The sequence below is a fragment of the Barbus barbus genome, assembly GCF_936440315.1.
Source record: "Barbus barbus genome assembly, chromosome: 9".
Classification (NCBI taxonomy): domain Eukaryota; kingdom Metazoa; phylum Chordata; class Actinopteri; order Cypriniformes; family Cyprinidae; genus Barbus; species Barbus barbus.
Window position 1 is genome coordinate 32,605,943 of NC_136737.1, and position 19,191 is coordinate 32,625,133.

The following is a 19,191-nucleotide window of genomic DNA, read 5'->3' on the forward strand; positions in this document are numbered from 1 at the left end:
GACACAATTTAATTTCACGACGTCATTTAGCATCTTTTAGCAACAAATCGAGCTTCCTTTAGCAACTTCTCATGAAAATGAGTTGATCTGAATCAGTCTTTAGAAGACTTTTAATTTGTCGTGGTGCAGTTACGTCACAAGGCCGCGCCTCGCGTCAGGTCGCGGAGAAAGGTCGGTGTTTACAGTGTAAAGTATTCCTGAATGTAACTCTGCAGGTCTTTATGTAACGGTAATGCACGCATTCTTATTATCTTATTTAGATTTGTGAGTAAAGCTCATCGGCACATGTTGAACGGGTAAATCGCGTCTCATATCTCGTGAATCAGTTTAACCTCAAGATCACTGTCATCTCTTGAAGGAGAAACAAAGACCCAAAGTGATTCTCTCGCTGGAGAACACAGTCAGATTAGCTTTCGATATAAATGAATATGACACACTCATATTTGAGTTTTGTTTTGAAATCAGGCCATTATTGTTCTGATCTGGGTCATTTGTGTTTATTTGTCTTTGTGTTAATATTTCTCCTCACAGAGAAAACTCCAGGTGAAGGGACTGAAATCTGCCATATAATAAAGATGATGTTTATTAAAGAAGAGAGCGAAGAGACACAGATTGAAGAAGCATTTAGAGTCAAACATGGAGCGTCTGAGGAACAAACAGGTCAGTTTCATTCTCATCAGAGCTCGGTCCTGATTGAAACGTTCATCTTTTCAGAAATGAGTGGATGTGTATGAGGTGGAGAGGGATATGTGGAGATTACATGATTTATTAGCTTGTTCCAGCTGTGCTTTAATTAGGCTTTGAGCTAGGGGTGGGCGATATGGAAAAAATATCATATCACGATTTTTTTTTAGAAATATCACGATTAACGATTTTATCACGATTCTTTGTCATGTTGGTTTTACGAGTTGTCTGAGCATTACAGCCAAACTAGAAAGACAAAGCCTTTCAAGGTAACAAAAAAAAAAGGCATGGCAGATATTTAGGCCAAAGTGGGCGAAGATAAAAATCTGTCATTATTTTATTTTTCTTATTAAAAAATAAGAACAAAGATACACATTACAAATACACATAGTATACAAATAAAACAAACAGTGCTTTATTATCAGGTACAATAGGTGTATTTAGCAGGAGCATTCAATGAAATTAAATTAACAAATATAAAAATAAAACACTAGATAGACTGATTCCTAAAGCAACTGTATTAAAGTTTTTCAGTCAAGAATAGTGAGTGATTCTCTTTGGGTTTTGTTATATGGAGGACCAAACCTGCATAAATTAAATATAAATGAATGAATAAATAAATATATTAATGAATAAATAAATAAATGTGATAATAGGAAAATAAATAAATGAATAAACGACTTGATAAAATAAATGATTAATTTCTAATAAAATAAATTTTTCCCCCCTTAATTTATTTTCTGCTTTTGTACATTTATAAACATTTTTTTAACTTTTATTTTTTCACTAATTCTTTTTTAATGTATTTTTATTATTTATACATTTATTTTGAGACTATTTATATATAGTCAGAGTCAGACACCCAGAGGATGGTTGGTTTCTAGTCTAATAACTGGGTGTCATCTCCCTAGGGTCTGACGTCGATGGTTCCAGGCTTCAGCTTCCTGTTTTTATTTCTGGAAAATATTTTAAATATTTCGGCACTAATGCGAATAACGTTCGGTGAAAATAACTTACAACTCTCCAGCTAATCTGCCACATCCTGTAGCAAACTGGACAATGAATTACTACTTGCTGCTATTTTCTTTGAAAACTCATCTCTATGGCTTAGCTGGGGTGACGATGCGACGCGTGAGCTCTCAACCAATGATGCACTGAAGCTACACAAGGACCACCTTCCTCATTTACATGTTACACACGGAAAAGAAAAAATAAATAAATACATGTGGGAATAAATCATTCTAAAAAAATGAATGCATAAATATATAAATAAATCTCAAAATAAATGTATAAATAATAAAAATACATTAAAAAGAATTAGTGAAAAAATAAAAGTTAAAAAAAGTTTATAAATGTATAAAAGCAGAAAATAAATTAGGGGGGGGGGTTACTTTATTACAAATTAATTTATTTTATCAAGTCGTTTATTCATTTTCCTATTATCACATTTATTTATCTATTTATTCATTAATATATTTATTTATTCATTTATTCATATTTAATTCATGCAGGTTTGGTCCTCCATTTTGTTAACGTTACATGAATAGTTCCCCCAAAAATAAATATTCTGTCATCTGTCTGTCAATTCTGTCATAATGTTTTATTTTTATACCATCATTTACTCAAAAGTTGTTTTAAATCTGAATGCGTTGCTTTCTTCTGCTGAACATAAATGCTATTTTGAAGAAGGTGGAAAACCAAACAGTTGCTGGTCCTCAGTGACTTCCACAGGATTGTTCTTTCTATCAAAGTCAATGTAGACCAGCAACTGTTTGGTTACCCTCATTCTTCAAAATAACTTATTTTGGGTTCAGCACAAGAAATTAATATTGGTTTGGAACAACATGAGAGTGAGTAAATAATGACAGAAATTAAATTTTAGGGTGAACTATCCCTTTAATGACAGTCGACAGCATGTTTAGTGTCCTGTCTCTTTAAGAGCTGCACACATCTAATATACAGACACGCATCTGTTTCTCTCTTAACTATTTACTTTCATTTTAGAGATAACCAACTGAGTCTGTATGTAAACCTTGTGTGTTTTGACAGTATTAGCGCAAAAGATAAGTTAGTTGAGTAATCAGGCGCTGTTAGACAGGCTTTTTAGTGCGCGTGCTTCAGGTGTATGCGATCAGAAAAAGCGGACGTCAGACCAGCGCGCGAATTAAACATTTAACCAGCAAGGCTTATGTGCAAATAATGTAGTTTTGCGATCGTGAATAAGTGCAGTGTCCTGTCAGAGTAACTCTACTGCTGTATGTCGTGTTGTACAGTATATAGAGACGGAGGCGCCAGAACTGTATTTGACAAAATGTCGCTGTAGCACGATACTACCATATTTCTTCAAAAGCAGATCGTGGAGACATTTTTATCATCCATGATCTAAAATCGTCATATCGCACACCCCTACTTTGAGCTAAACTCTCTCTAGGACCGAACTTGCCTACCCTTGATGTTAGGCCCGTCACAATAATCAATATATTGCCCATTATATTTGCATAAAAACTAATGTCACCATGTTTTTTTTGCATTCTGCTTGTCTTTTGCAGCTTCTTGTACATAACGTGGTGTAGTCATGAGCTGCTAGTTCAGATAAAAATAAAAATGCTTCTACAAAAGGTGTTTAATCTGCAGATATGGCCATAGTTCGGGATCTGTGCCTTTGTGCATCTGGACAATCTCTGCTAAGCAGGGATTGTGTTTTTCAGCAATAGTATGCACCCTTAATTTACAGAGAAAAGAAGGGCAAGGGCACCTTTAATTTTTTAAAGGTGTCTAATATTTGATTCCATGCTGTAAATATTCTTAAGAATTAAAAGTTTGTTGTCATTTGAAAGTGTGTAGGCCTCCTTGCATTGTTATGCTGTCATATTATGATTATATATTAAGTGGCATAAAATGGTCTTGAAATGACAATAAAATAGCTTATTGCAATTATTTCTGGGGCAATATATTGTTTACAACTTTCACTTGTAATGGAGTAATATTTGACCAGCAGTATCTGTACTTTCACTCAAGTAATGGAGTTGTGTACTTTGTCCACCTCTGGTTATGTGTAGGGCTGTGACAACCACGCCACCGGCAATAGTGCACGTGACGTCACACTCTATAAAGCCGAGAACACACTGCACGACTCTCAGGCCAATTATGAGAGGAATTTGGTCTTGAGGACGGATCGTGTCTGTTCCTGTTGGGCTCAGTCGCTGTTTGCAGTCGGCAGAAACAATCTCATAGTGTGTGGTGTCTAAAGATTATAATCTTAGAATTCAAGAACCAGTCGTTTTCACAAATATTTTTTTAAACATGTTTAATATTTGCGACTGACATCAGCGATTGTATGTGTTTATGGAGATGCGTTCACTGTCAAACATCATTCAGCATTCAAATTGTAATTTTGTTAAACATTTTTTCATGATTACAAGAAAAATCTCGCTTGTTCTTGAGATTTATTTCTTGTTTTTCATTGAATTCTTAAGATACCACTGCAAATTAAATGGTGCAAATTATGTCTAAATTATGACATTATGTAAATTATGTCAGGGATTTCTTTCATTTAAAAGATTATCAAGAATTATTTTATTTCAATCTAAATTAAATAAATTTTAGTCTAAAATGAAAGTTAAGAAAAAATAGATTCTAGGTCTATCTGTAAACTACAGGCTAATTCCATTTTATATGAAGAAAATTTATGAAGAATTTTTTTAACTAAAGAACTGTATTTCTTTAGTCAATTATTAAAGTATTACATGTTACGCGGGCTGATTTATTCATTGTTAAGTATTTGGGATTTTAAGAAGAAGTGGGAAATGTGCTGAATGTGTCATTTCATCCAAGTGAAATTGGCAAGTAGTTATTTACATTCGTTTGAGCCAGGTGCGAGTGGACACAGGATGTGCGCGTGCGTCAGGCCTCGTCCATATTGCCAGATGCGCTCGTGAGAGACTTGCGGAGCAGAACCGGCGCGAGACCGCGAGTATAGAGTCTGGGAATCTGTCACGCCGCGTCAGATTCCGCCATGTTTTAGGTCACGCTCAGGAGCGCACACATGCAAATCACCACAGAAAAAAGCAGACCATTTACTATTAATATTTTTTGAAAATCATCTTACATACTCTTAGAATAAAACGGACTAATATGTAAATGTTTAAATAAATAAATAAAATGGCTCTGTGGTTTGTCTGAGAGACTGCAGATATTCATTATTCAGTCTTCTTCACTACAGTGGTACTGATATAAGATAACTGCTAAAACACTTTGGTTAGAGCAGCAAAACCATGCCTATTCTTTTAAATGGGAGAATACATAGCTAGATCTTAAACATTGGATCGTTTAGCATTGTTATATATCACATCTTACTGTAAGCTGCTTTGAATCGATGTGTTTTGTGGATGCTATGCAAATAAATAATGAACCATGTTGAAGATTCCTTGCTATAGATAGGCCTATAAAACAGTTCAAGCATATCACAGTGTTAGTTTAAATGTTTAACCTATATAAACGTGCGCTGTTAGATGCATATCCAACAGTTTAGGACACGGAGGCTCCAGCGGGGTCACTTGTATTTTTTTTCTTACAAAAACAACTTAAAATACGCTGTGTGATTTTTTTTTTTTTTGTTTTTTTTTTTTTTTTTTTTGCTCATAAAGTTAAGAGTAATATATCATTTGGAACTGTAAAGGGTCTACTTTTATCTGTGTGCATTCACAATATCAACATTGTGCTTTTATAAAATAGGAAAACAGAGAATGCGCTTTCTGCCAGTCTTGAACAAGAGCGCTTCAATGATGAACCGAAACTCTGCAACTCGAAACTGGCTCACAGATATGATAAATATATCTATAGAAAGCTTTAAATTAGGGGTGGGCGTATCGATCCTAATATCGATAGTATCGATACCAACGTTGGTATTGGTATCGGATCGATACTTGCCTGATAAGATCGATACTTTAGGTTAATTTTTTCTCCTATACACGTAATAACATTGCTAATACATACAACACAGTGTAGACATGTCTGGGTGCATATGCCGCTCTTTTCACATCTCTTATGCAAACATTGCTGCTCCTCCCCTGCTACGCTGTGTTTGGTTGTCATGTCATCACGTGACTCAGAGGCTCCGAGCGCGAGCGGATACAGTGAGAGATGGAACGGAACTCCGAGCTACAAAAGAAATGAAAAGGGGAGGAAGGAAATCCTTCACATAGTGCATATTATACCTGTTTACCGAATCTGTCCTTTTTATACAGTATCACTGTAAGGTGTGGACTGAGTTTAGCTTTTTTAAATTATTTCTTAATGCATTAAGACACTTTAAATTTTCATTATAATGGTTTTCTATGGGAGTAAAATGCTTAACATGTTGTTTAGCATGTTTGCATATATATTCTGGGCTCAGCTGCTTGCAACATATTATATTTTATTAACAAGCTGTATACCGAATTTAGTTTTTATTGATTTATTTGGTCTTTATCACTGTCTTCCTCCATTCATTAATTGAACCATATTAAATGTTTTTATATTGCAATTAGAGAAAATGAAATTCATCGTGTTGCATTCATGTTCTGGGTTCATCTGCTTACCTGTACATGCATAGGCCTATATATTTTTATAAACTATACCGAATTTGGCCTTTTCATATCACAGTTTGGTTTTATTGCGATAATAACAAACAAATATTACAGTATGTATAAAACAAACAGAAAATACAGTACGTACATAACATACTAAAATCCTTTCAATAATAAACAAGTTATGGTTTAATAGTTCTTTTTCATATCAATGTCTTCATTCAATAAGCCACACGTTAAACTTTTCTTTATAATGTTTTTTTATGGGAGGAAAATACATAATGTGAAAACTTTGAGCGTTGCTTTCATATTCTGGGCACATTTGCTTACTTGTATATCTAGTTTGCAACATTAATAAGGTGTATACTGAGTTTTGTCTTTTAATATTACGTTCTTAATTTATTAAGCCACATTAATTATTTTTATAACTCTTTTCTTTGGGAGGAAAAGACTTAACATGAAACTGTTTATTGCTTTCATATTCTGGGCTCCTCTGCCTGCAAAGTCCTTTTAGAAAGGCAAATAATATCCACGTAGCTTTAAGGTGAATATAATATTAGTCATATCAACATTAGTATTGTTAATTTTTTTTAATTGTTGTTGGTCATTTAAATTTATGGTTTTTTACATGACAAGTATCGGAATCGATATCAGTATCGGCGATACTGGCCCTGTATTTACTTGATATCGGATCGATACCAAAATTTACAGCATCGCATACTCCTATCCTTTATATGTTTAGGTTTTGAATCAACCATGCGAAACTACATGATACAAGTATAATATTGGTCTAATAGTTATGAGTTAATTTTAAATCTACTGTACATAATGCACAGAGATATTTGAACTCATATTGCAATTAGACACACACAGACATCAAGAAGCAGCATATGGATCTCAACAATGGTGACAATCAACAAAATGTTTCATGCTGCAGTGCATGCTGGGTAACACCATAGTAAGAACTCCCACCATGCACTGCAGTATGAATAATTATTGTCACACCTGTTGAGGATCATATGATAAGTGTTCATGTCTACAAGTCTAAACAGGATCTTTTTTCTATTGCAATTGCTTAGAAGCAAATTCCTTTGGATTACTAAAAGAGCCCAACTGAAGTAAACACTGATCACAATTATGGTGGCAATGTTTTTTTCTTCCAGTTGACTTCATCTAAGGCTGTGGCTGAAGTCAGTTTTGTAGTTCTTGTGTTTCTCTTTTCTCCAGTGATGTTGATTGTTAACAGCAGGTGTTCATCACTAATGCACAATCATCATTTAATTAGTCACTTAATTATCTCATTAACTTTAACTCTTTGAGCACTTGGGATTTGACTTGAGACTTGCTTGTGACTTGAAAGGAATAGGTGTGTTCGACTTTATGCATCGCCGCAAAAATCGGCTGCTGCCTGACAAAAGCAATGCATTCTGGTTAGGACATTTGTCCGACTTTGACCGGCGCTTACGATCACATGTGCCATCAAAGTACCGCAAGAGCAAAACGAGACCAGCCGCTGAGGTCAGGTGCTGCAGTTGCTCAAAATCTCCTGCGAAAGCCTTGATGACGACACACTTTATTCTCATTGGTTAGATTCTGTCATGACAAGCACGAGGTGTTGCTGCGTGTGTTAATTCTAACAATTAATCTCCTATAATGCTCACAAATCTGTGTTTTATAACAGTAAAGCTTATTTAGTGTAATTTGGGAAGTCGTGGCCTAATGGTTAGAGAGTCGGACTCGTAATCCAAAGGTTGTGGGTTCGAGTCTTGGGCCGGCAGGGATTGTAGGTGGGGGGAGTGAATGTCCAGCGCTCTCTCCACCCTCAATACCACGACTGAGGTGCCCTTGAGCAAGACACCGAACCCCCAACTGCTCCCCGGGCGCTGCAGCATAAATGCTGCCCACTGCTCCGGGTGTTTGTTAACAGTGTGTGTGTTCACGGTGGATAGGTTAAATGCAGAGCATGAATTCCAAGTATGGGTCACCATACTTGGCAGTATGTCACTTCACTTCACTGTTATCTTGAGTAATTTTTTTTATCAAAAACCGTGATAAAAGCATTTATACCCACACTTTATTGGTATTTAGTAGCCTATATGTTTATGCTGAACTTTATTCTTCTACAGATTTCGCTGTATTAAGCAATATATAAAAAGTGTTTCTGTTGCTCAAACGTTTTTGTGTATTTCACATATATTGTATTTAATATATTGTATTTGTGATAAGAGCATGGAGCAGAAAGTGTCCGACTTGACGTCTCCACTTTTAATTCTGCCCCGACTGCAAGCGGCTACTCTCTCCAGCCGGTGGCAGGCTAGTGTAGTTCATCTCGAACAAGCCTAATGACTTGGTTCCTCCTCTGGTGAAATCAGCTGCTGAGTTCATGGGTGGAACAAAAATATGGCAGGACTTTTACTCTTTGGCCCCTGGACTTTCCACCTCTGCAGACTACAAGACCACTGTAGTGTAACCAACGGGACACTAGAGGGCACTCCAGTGCAGTAAAGGTTAAAGAGGTTGACGAGAGTATAAGAATAAATGGATGTTCAGTAACTGAGCTGTTTGCGTGTCCTGATGTTTCACCTCAGAGTTTAAGATATAACCATCTGTTACATGGTGTCAGAAGTGGTTTCCACAACCTGAAAAGAATGAAATAAAGAATTGAGGGAGAAAAGAATACGATGTTGCACACGGACTGCAAGAACAAAGAAAAATTTTAACAGTGCACGAGTGCAATTGAGAACTGGCCTGTGAGAAGAAAAGAAAAGGAACAATTGGAGCAGCGCCCGAGATTAAGAGTGTGTGAACACAGTTAAAATATGGATCAGATATTTTCGCTGACACCTCCGGGAAGTTTCAATTTCGACGAGCCCCGTTCATGGCCACAGTGGATGCGCTGCTTTGAGCGATTCAGAGTAGCATCGGGCCTTGCAGAAAAACCCTCCGCCTACCAGGTAAACTCTCTTCTTTACGTTATGGGGGAGAAAAGTGACGATATATTAAATACGTTACCCCTAAGCGAAGAAGAGAAAAAGAGTTATGAAGTAGTCAAGAAGGCTTTAAGTGAGCACTTTATTGGCAGACATAATGTTATTTATGAGAGAGCGAAATTCAACAGCAGATTTCAACAGCCTGGTGAATCAGCAGAGAGTTTTATCACGGACGTGTATAAGCTCGCGGAACACTGCAGATATGGCGATCTCCATGAGGAAATGATCAGAGACCGTATTGTAGTGGGCATAAGAGATGCAAAGCTTTCAGAAAGACTGCAACTAGATCCAAATTTGACATTGGATAAAACGATAACTCAGGTCAGACAAAATGAGGAAATTAAACGTCAGCAGCCAATAATAAGACGAGAAAAGTCTGAAGTGAAAGAAGTGAACGTTGATGCAGTCATGACAAAGAGAACATCTAAAGCAAGAATGACATCACAGAAAGCAGAGGGGACAGCTCAGAGAACGCAAAGTTTTTATAATGCAGCTCATAAAATAAAACAGATGGATTCCTGCAAGAGATGCGGGAAAAGTCCACAGCACCCGTGGAAAGCCTGTCCAGCCAGAGAATCGGAATGCAGAAAATGTAGAAAGAAAGGACATTTTGCTGCAGTATGCTGGTCAGTTCAAAGACTTGAAGCGATAGTTGACAGTCCATATGAGTCTGCGTTCTTGGGAACAATCCAGACCCAAAAACAAGAGAATATGTGGCAACAGAAAATCCTGGTGAATAAAGAACCAATCACCTTTAAAATAGATACAGGTGCAGCAGTCACAGCGATTCCAGCATCTATGTATTCAGCTGAAAAGCAAGGGAAACTCAAAGATTCCAAAAAGATGATCTTGGGACCTAACAGTACTCCTTTGGAAGTGATGGGTACGTTCAGCGCATGCCTGCAGAAGGGCAAAAAGAGAATCCGGCAAGATATATATGTTGTAACGGATTTAGTAATGCCGCTGCTGGGACTGCCTGCAATCCAAAGCTTACAGTTACTGCAACAGGTAGCCAACCTACATGAATCTGGAGAACAGTACAAGGCAATGTTCCCCAAAGTTTTCTCGGGACTCGGAAAATTAGAGGGCAGCTACAAAATCAAACTGTCGGAAGGAGCCGTTCCGTATGCACTATCAGCCCCACGACGAGTACCGCTGCCACTCCTGGAGAAAGTAAAACTGGAACTCCACAGAATGGAAGAAATGGGAGTCATTCGACGAATCGAAGAGCCTACTCCCTGGTGTGCGGGAATGGTTGTCGTGCCAAAACCGAATGGCAATATCAGGATTTGCGTCGATCTCACAAGGTTGAATGAGAATGTGTGCAGAGAAAGACACATACTGCCAGCTGTGGATGAGACTTTAGCGCAACTAGAGGGAGCAGCTGTGTTCTCGAAATTAGATGCCACATCTGGTTTCTGGCAAATACCCTTACACGAAGACTCAGAGCCACTAACAACATTTATTACACCCTTTGGGAGATACTGCTTTCGGCGTCTTCCTTTTGGGATATCTTCGGCCCCGGAGCATTTCCAGCTCAGAATCTCGCAGATCATTGCAGGAACGACTGGAGCTCTTTGCCATGCAGATGATGTCCTGGTGTTTGGAAAAGAAAAAAAAGAACACAAGGAGAGACTGTGTGAGGTGCTGAAGAAGTTTGAAAAAGCAGGACTGACGCTGAATGAGAAGTGTGTCTTTGCTGTTGATAGAGTGAAGTTCCTAGGCCATACAATAAGTGCTCAAGGGATCGAAGCAGACCAGGACAAGATTAAAGCCATTCTCAACATGCCTGAGCCACAGAATGTGGAAGGAGTGAGACGTTTCATGGGAATGGTTAACTACGTCGGGAAGTTTTCACCTCATCTGCCGACTCTCACAAAGCCACTGAGAGACCTGTTAAGGAATGACAGCACCTGGACATGGGATGCACAGCAGAAAGAAGCATTTGCAAAAGTAAAGACAGAACTCAGCTCACCAGCTATACTGGCACAGTATAGTCCGAACAATGAGACTGTAGTTTCAGCCGATGCTTCATCCTATGGTCTTGGCGGGGTGCTCATGCAGAAACAAAAAAACGGTGAGTGGAGGCCTGTCGTATATATCTCAAGAAGTCTAACACCCACAGAGACACGATATGCACAAATCGAAAAAGAAGCTCTTGCGACAACATGGGCATGTGAACGACTCAGTGCATATTTGCTTGGATTGGAATTTACGGTGCATACCGACCACAAACCCCTAATATCACTGTTGGGCAACAGACCAATTGATGATTTACCTCCAAGAATTCTTCGGTTCAGACTGAGGCTGCTCAGATATAAGTACAACATCACGTATGTCCCAGGGAAACAACTAGTCACTGCAGATGCGTTGTCGCAAGCACCATCGGGACCTGAAAAATCAACAGAGAGCGAAACATTGGAGGATGAGTGCAGAGTATTTGTGGATCTCATAGTGCAACAAATCCCTGCAACAAAAACAAAACTGAAACAGATTCAGGAAATGCAGAATGAGGATCTAACCTGCCAACAACTAAACCAGTATACGCAAAAAGGCTGGCCAGCGCATCAGAAAACGGTGTCGGAACATCTCATGCCATACTGGTCACATAGAACAGATCTTCATGTAGCGAATGGGATTCTACTGAAAGGAGAAAGGATTCTGATTCCAAAACCCATGCAGAGAGAGATGCTCGAAAGACTTCATCATGGTCATCAAGGAATGACGAAGTGCATTGCAAGAGCACAGCAATCTATATGGTGGCCAGGTGTTATAAGAGACATAAGAGAGTTAGTGGAGAGATGTGACATCTGCTGTCAGCATTCACAGCAGAAAACAGAGCAATTGATGCCAACACCTTTACCAGCGAGACCCTGGCAACGAGTCGCAGCTGATATCTTTCAATGGGAAGGAGGCCATTATCTGGTGGTGGTTGACTATTTCTCGAGATAAATTGAGGTTGCAAACTTGCCAAAACTCATAACAGCAACAACAGTGGAGAGGCTGAAGGTCATCTTTGCAAGGTTTGGAATCCCTGAAACACTGGTGACAGATAACGGTCCACAGTTTGCATCTTGTGAGTTTGCAGAGTTTTCTCAAGACTATGACTTTGAACATGTCACAAGCAGTCCTCGATACCCACAGAGCAATGGAGAGGCAGAGCGAGCGGTGCGTACAGTAGAACAAATGCTGAGAAAAAACCAAGACCCTCAGAGAGCTCTTTTAGCTTACAGATCGTCTCCATTAGCTCATGGGATCTCACCTGCAGAACTCTTGATGGGGAGGAGAATAAGGTCAACAGTCCCAGTTCCACCTAAATCTCTCACGCCAAGATGGCCTGACCTGAAAGTGTTCAGAAGGAAAGATAAGGTGTTAAAAGAGAAACAACAAGAAACATTCAGATCTAGACACAGAGCGAAAAATCTACCAGTCATCATTCCTGGACAGAAAGTGTGGATCAGGACATCTAAGACCACTGGAACGGTCCAGGAAGAAGCATCAACGCCCAGATCGTATCAGGTAGAAACTGAGATGGGAACACTGAGAAGGAATAGAGCTCATCTTACAGTTCTTCCAGAACCAACTCAGCAAGTTGTCAATGGTACAGTGACAAGGTCGGGTAGGATTTCCCGTCCACCAGAAAGAATGGACTTATAAACTGAATTAGCATAGAAAGACCTGCTGTCAAGAAAAGGGCAGAATAATCCCTTCAGTAGAGTCAGGAATGTCCAGGCAGTCTACCCTGGCTTCCAGTTTAGGAAAGAAAGTTGAATGTTATGTTATTGAGATGTTTGTTCCCTGAGAAAAGAAAATATGCAACCATGGGAATATAAGTATGCGGGGTAATAATAATAGATGTTGAGACTAAACGGGGGGGATGTAGTGTAACCAACGGGACACTAGAGAGCACTCCAGTGCAGTAAAGGTTAAAGAGGTTGAAGAGAGTATAAGAATAAATGGATGTTCAGTAACTGAGCTGTTTGCGTGTCCTGATGTTTCACCTCAGAGTTTAAGATATAACCATCTGTTACAACCACCACGAACACTACTATCAGTCCTTTAGACAGCCTTCCAGATGAACTCAACATTTTCTTTTCTTTTCAGTCGTTACCCAAAGACGACCACAAACTCTTCAGCAGCTGGAAGACTATATCAGGCAAGAATGGGATCAAATTTCAACACCAAAACTCCAGAAACTCATGGGCAGACGTCTTCAAACTATTGTAATAAGAAGAGGAGATGCTACACCATGGTAAACATGCCACCGTCCCAACTATTTAGAGACCTGTAGCAGGCATCAAATTTAAAATGAGTTAATTTTGTGCATAACATTGTAAAATTGATCAGTTTAAACATTTATGTTATCTATGTTCTGTTGTGAATAAAATATTGGCTAATGTGATTTGAAATTCTTTTAGTTTTAATTGAATTCAAATTAAAATAATTAATTTCCATGAAATGTCAAACAGAACACACTCACACTGCCTTGTTGCAGTTCAGCAAGAGGAAGACACCTGCAGGAAGGTTTTCAACTTCATCCTCGCATAGTGGCCCGGAGTCAGTAGCCAGAGCGGACTGGTATATTCCATCTTCTGGTCATGCGAGAAACAAACCTGAATCCGACTCTTTTAGAGATAACAGCTCTGTGTTATTCTATCCTGCCGACTACCCCAAAATGTTAGATTATGCCTCAACAACAGATACATAACATCTTGATCCTGACACAAAATATCCGTTTTGTCTAAAACTGTCTAATACCCAAAACCAGTTAATAGCAAGTCTTGTCTGGTACCCAAAACCAGTGTTTAACAGTCTTCTGTCAGCCAAAAAGTTGACTGAGAAAAGCCAGAGAAGAGCAAAAACAGGAGACAATGATGATAATAAAAAGTGAGCAGAGTTTATTGAATAATCTTAGTTGTGTATGTTTCAATATTCAAACTTCATCTGACCAGCACAAATCCAACAAGTGTTATTATACTACAACATCGTCCTGTGAAGGTAAAAAACACACAACCATATGACTAAACAACAATGGAAAAAAAATATAAAATATAGCAATATAATATAAATGACTAATCGATAAATGAATCAATGAAATGAGTATATAAATGGCTAAACTGTATATTATTATAAACAATTATATGATTAAATGGAAAAATAAAATGGTTAAATAATAAAATAATAGAAATGAATAAAAGAATGAAGAATGAAAAGCAAGTGAATATAAAAGAAAGACAATGAAACACAATGCAAATATTTCTTGAATACACAAGTTGCTACAAAGAATCCTTAGATCCTTCAAGATCGTGTTCTCACTTGAGACAGAGTAGAGGCTTGGACCCAGAAACAGTACATCACAACTTAAGCAGATATGCATGACATAAGAAGACCACATGATGAATCAGAGTTCATTGTGGCTGACCTGTCCATAAAACATTGCCAGTATATAGATGTGCACAGGATCATTCACACAAAGACAAAACACACATGAAACTAAAATAACACAATAATCATTAACTAAATAACAAAATGTAACACAAACTACCCTAAAGTTTATTAATGATGAAAAATTATAAAAATAAAACAAAATATACTCATATGTGATGTTTCATGCAGGGACTTCTGGGAATGTCCTTGTACTCTTTTCACCATAATTTATATTAATTTCCTAGTTTTTAAATTCCAAAAACAATAAATTTGATGTTATTTTACAGTAAATAATTTGAATCAATTAAAAAGCATTAGTATTTTTTCATATTTTTAAGTTAGGTTACCATTAACAGTAGCATGATTATTTTTGTGTAAAACGTTTAGTATTCTGCTTTATTTGCTGTTACCTATTACAGCATTAATGCAGAAAAAGTCATATTATACTCAAAGAAAACAAGCAGTACACATATCAAACAAAGCTGATCCAAACATTTGAAGGTATACATTTTCCATTACATCTACCAGCAAATAAACAAAATCATTTAGTTTTGAAAGAGACGTTGTGTTTAGAAATGTTTTATTATTAAAGACAAACATTCATCGATAGCATAGATTATGGAGTTGTCAGTTGTCCGTTGTCTTTTGTGTCTGTTTATGTTGCCACACGCTCAATCTCCTCAATCTCTCTGGAGACATCTAAAGAAGACAAAATAAAAAAACGTATTGCATTGAAAATGTTAGATTTTTTATGTAGAACAAATCAACCAAAATAGAGTGAGTGTATAAAGTATACAGTCTATAAGAAAACCGTAAGAGACAGACACTTGTAATCACAAGAATTTATTGCAGAAATGTCAGAGCAGCACCACAGTCGTCCAAATGACGATGCGCTGCAGCCGCGGTCCTCTCTGGCAGGATATAATAGTTTAGTGTGAGGAGCAGGCCATTATTTAAGTTGTTAAACGCTGAAAATACTATCCTGATCAACTCCGTGAGGGCGCGCGTATTTTATTCAAAACAAGCATCACCGGAAACCAAATTCAAACCATTCATGGGCAACATCTGTTCCTCACACAAATCATCACATGGATACTGAGGATTTGAATAAAAAATAAATAATTTTATGATTAGTTTATTTAATGCTTGCATGACAGCATATTAATAAAATTATGTGCCCCATGGTAAACCAAATAAATATTATATGATAATGATTAAATGATCTCTCTCTCTCTCTATGTAAAGATTCTAAGATTATTTGTACTGAGAATAATAATATATAATCCAATTATAATTAAGAGCAGTTTAATGCGGTTGACTGATTTACTGATTTGCTTTATTTTTAAATGATCATGTTGACAGCAAGCAGTGTTGGCCCAGATCCAGCCCACATCTGGTCCTCATGGATTTCACGCGGGCCAGATGTGGGCCGGATCTGGGCCAACACTATGTTGCTGTTTTGACTTGCTTTTTCAAAGATTATATTTAAACAATTCTACACTTAAATAACATTTCTGTGATCATTTTATTTATCTTGTTTTTCATGCTGTCAGGTCACTGCCTGATCTGGCCCACATGATCATCAGACTGATATGGGCCACACTCCTCCCACCAACAATCGGCCCTCATATTGTTTGCCGTGATCCACGCCGTGCCATCATTGCCATACATGGCCCAGCTCTAGCTGAATGGGTACATGCCATTGCCGACAGGAGGCCAGCTTGAAGCCACATTTGGGCCAAGTCCGTTTGCTATGTGGGGCGTTTATGCGGTTTAACGCTCAAAAAACATTATTTTCCACATACTGTACATTATTGTTGCTCCTCTATGCCCCGCCTTTCTGAAACGTGTTGATTTTTACAAAGCTCATCGTTCTGAGAAGCGAGGCATGCTCTGATTGGTCAGCTATCCAGTGCGTTGTGTTTGGCCGAAAACCTCAAGCGTGAGACGGAAATGTTACGCCCCTCACCATATTGTGATGCCGTTTCAGGGCGCGAGTCACACAAAAACATTAAAACCCATTACAAACGAGGCATTTGTTGCATCCAGTGGGGACATAATTACTGATTATAATGACTTATACTGTCTTTTTACATGTTGCGTTTCATCGTAAACATAACACCATGGCTGGAAGGCTGCATCCTCTGGAGGTCCCATTTGCAGGCTGCATACGCCATCAAGCTTGTTTTATTTCAGTTAACTGAGCATTATATTTGCGAGTCATAAGTATGTTACAACAATTTACGCTTAATTAAGAATAATGGTTAAATGTATAACTGTTAATATTCTAAAGTGAGATCTTCTTTACGATGAATGCAGCCTACAAATGCATCCTCCCAAGGATACAGCCTTGTGTTTGAGAAACAGCCCATGTCTGCATTTGTGATCAGAGAAATGACATATGACCCCATTAAAAACTCAAGGGTCAAAAGCCCAACAAAAGCAAATGCTTATCTCCACAAAAGTGACTTCAAACTTTATTATTTTGAGAAATGCAGCCCTGGGCAATGGATCTGTAGTTCCCAGCATGTTTTGCAACGGACTGCATTAAAAGCGTGAATTTAGGGATTAAGCATTATTTTATGTGTATTTCAGTAAAGGGAAAGCTGTGGGTAGTTTATGTTAATATTTAATGTTCAGTTGTTTTTGACATTTAGAGGAGTTTCTGTTATTGAATGCTGTGGTTACCATTGAGCTGAAGATTGTTCTTTTCAAGTCTGCAGTCTTTGCTGCAACTTAAAGCATATAATAATCTCAAATCATGATTTGTCATTGAACCAAAACTTGTCAATCAGCAAGGAACAAGTGTGTGTGTTTTGAATGTGTTTGTTCTGAGCTTTATTGGAAGGTGTGTGTTGGATCAATGTAATGGATTTAAGTTGAAACAGAATCTTCTCGTTTTATGTAATATAATAGTGATGGTGAAGTGAAGCGTTCTGAACCAGTGAAGCTTTCAACCCAGTTGAAAAGTCAGAAAAAGATTCATTACTCAAAGCTTTTTAAAACGGTTCATCCTGTGTGATCATAAAAATGAATAACACCTTCCAAAGTGCTGTGATTCATTACAGCTGCTGGTTTCACAACTGCTTCTACAACTGATTACTTGTTTTAATTTATTGTATAAAAATTATGGCCATTGTCAAAGTCATTCATTTGTGTCGGTGTACTGCCACAAAAATAATTCAAATAAATCAAACATAAACTCATGAATTAAATCTGTAATTTGTCAATGTTAATTCTGCCTCAGTCCTTAGACTGTTATTTCATGGGCAAAGTTAATTTGACCTTAATATATAAATTAGGATAAAAAGAAAACAATGCTAACGCATTATAGTGTAATATAATACAAAGGAAACGAGCTGAGTTTTGCTTTGTTTGAAGCAGATACTGAAGCAGTCACATGGTTTTCAGGCGAATGAAGCTTCAGATGTCATAGATCACGTGCTTTTGGCAAAACGAATCAAGCTCCGATACAGTGCTTCAATGTGAAATGTGTTGTTTTTTGATACAAGCTTCGAAGCCTGTTTGTCGAACGTCACATCACTATTATATAACTCTGCTGACCAGTCCAAGCTCAACATGGCAGTGGAGCAGGTCATCATGTCCAACAACTCCCCATACGTGGGTGACGAGGATGAGATGTAGCATCCACCTTGACCCCTGTCACATCTTGCTCCTCGGAACTAGACCAGCCGAATAACATGCTCTCTGCTGGATCGGAAAAAAACAGGGCTTCCAGATTTGGTTTGAGAGCAATAGAACTAGCAACCGAGGATTGAAAAAGGGAAAGATCCGTCACAAGCTCGTCAGCCAGATCCAATTGTGAATCCCATGAGTGCAGATGGTGCTCTGCCTCGGCAGCAGTGGGTCCAGCACCACGGGGACGCAGACGCTTGGCTCCCCTCCGCAAACAGAGCCAAGCGGGATCGCAGAGGCTTTACCGTGAAATAATCAGAATGAGCCCTGCAGCTCCCTTGAGAACTGACCATGCAATCTGGCCCTCCCAGACACATCACACACAGCTCATGGGGATCGCTGAGTGTGATGAATCTTTCACATGGTGGAACACATTTCTTAAATCTGCACTCACTCATGCTTCCACCGTCTTTTTTTTTTGGTCATGTTGGCACACACGCACACACAAACAAATGGCTCCTGAAGACCAAGAAGGTGATGACATGTTCTGCAGGTGCCCTTTTATATTCATTGTCACAGTGCAAGTTCCCATTCAGAAGGGAATGCAAGCAACTTTTTGTCATGATTAGGCTGCCTCTGACGTAATACTGGTGATTACGATACTGGCCAATGAGAGAGAGCAAGCTTCAGCAACCGGATGTTGTGTGCTTCTACACTGTAAAAACCAACGAGTTAGGGTAAACAAATTCCCCTTGGTTTAAACCATGTAAGTTTTAAAACTTGCAGTTGAGTAATTAAGTGATTAATTAAGTGCTGATTGTGCATTAGTGATGAACACCTGCTGTTAACAAACAGAATCACTGAAGAAAAGAGAAACACGAGAACTA

General features: G+C 38.2%; 2 protein-coding genes across 2 annotated transcripts in view; one reads left to right on the forward strand and one right to left on the reverse strand.

Moving 5' to 3' along the window:
* Positions 1 to 131: 131 nt before the first annotated feature.
* On the forward strand, positions 132 to 17,874 carry LOC306875146 (uncharacterized protein). The gene is made up of 4 exons (XM_079425583.1): positions 132 to 171; positions 532 to 660; positions 13,346 to 13,493; positions 16,222 to 17,874. The coding sequence occupies exons 2-4, from the start codon at positions 576 to 578 to the stop codon at positions 16,391 to 16,393; spliced, it is 405 nt and encodes a 134-aa protein (XP_079281709.1). The 5' UTR covers positions 132 to 171; positions 532 to 575; the 3' UTR covers positions 16,394 to 17,874.
* Positions 13,357 to 19,191, reverse strand: part of LOC306875137 (nuclear GTPase SLIP-GC-like) — a 29,521-nt gene continuing 23,686 nt past the window's right edge. The window contains exon 19 of the mRNA XM_079425565.1: positions 13,357 to 15,367. The gene's annotated coding sequence lies outside the window, so the exon portion shown is untranslated. The remainder of the gene's footprint in view (positions 15,368 to 19,191) is intronic.

Bases quoted from the DNA above. Each gene is read 5' to 3' on its own strand.
- LOC306875146 (XM_079425583.1), top strand. From the start codon at position 576: ATGATGTTTATTAAAGAAGAGAGCGAAGAGACACAGATTGAAGAAGCA. The intron at 661-13,345 runs GTCAGTTTCATT...TTTTCTTTTCAG, and splicing joins AGCGTCTGAGGAACAAACAG to TCGTTACCCAAAGACGACCA. The intron at 13,494-16,221 runs GTAAACATGCCA...TCATGCTGTCAG, and splicing joins AGAGGAGATGCTACACCATG to GTCACTGCCTGATCTGGCCC.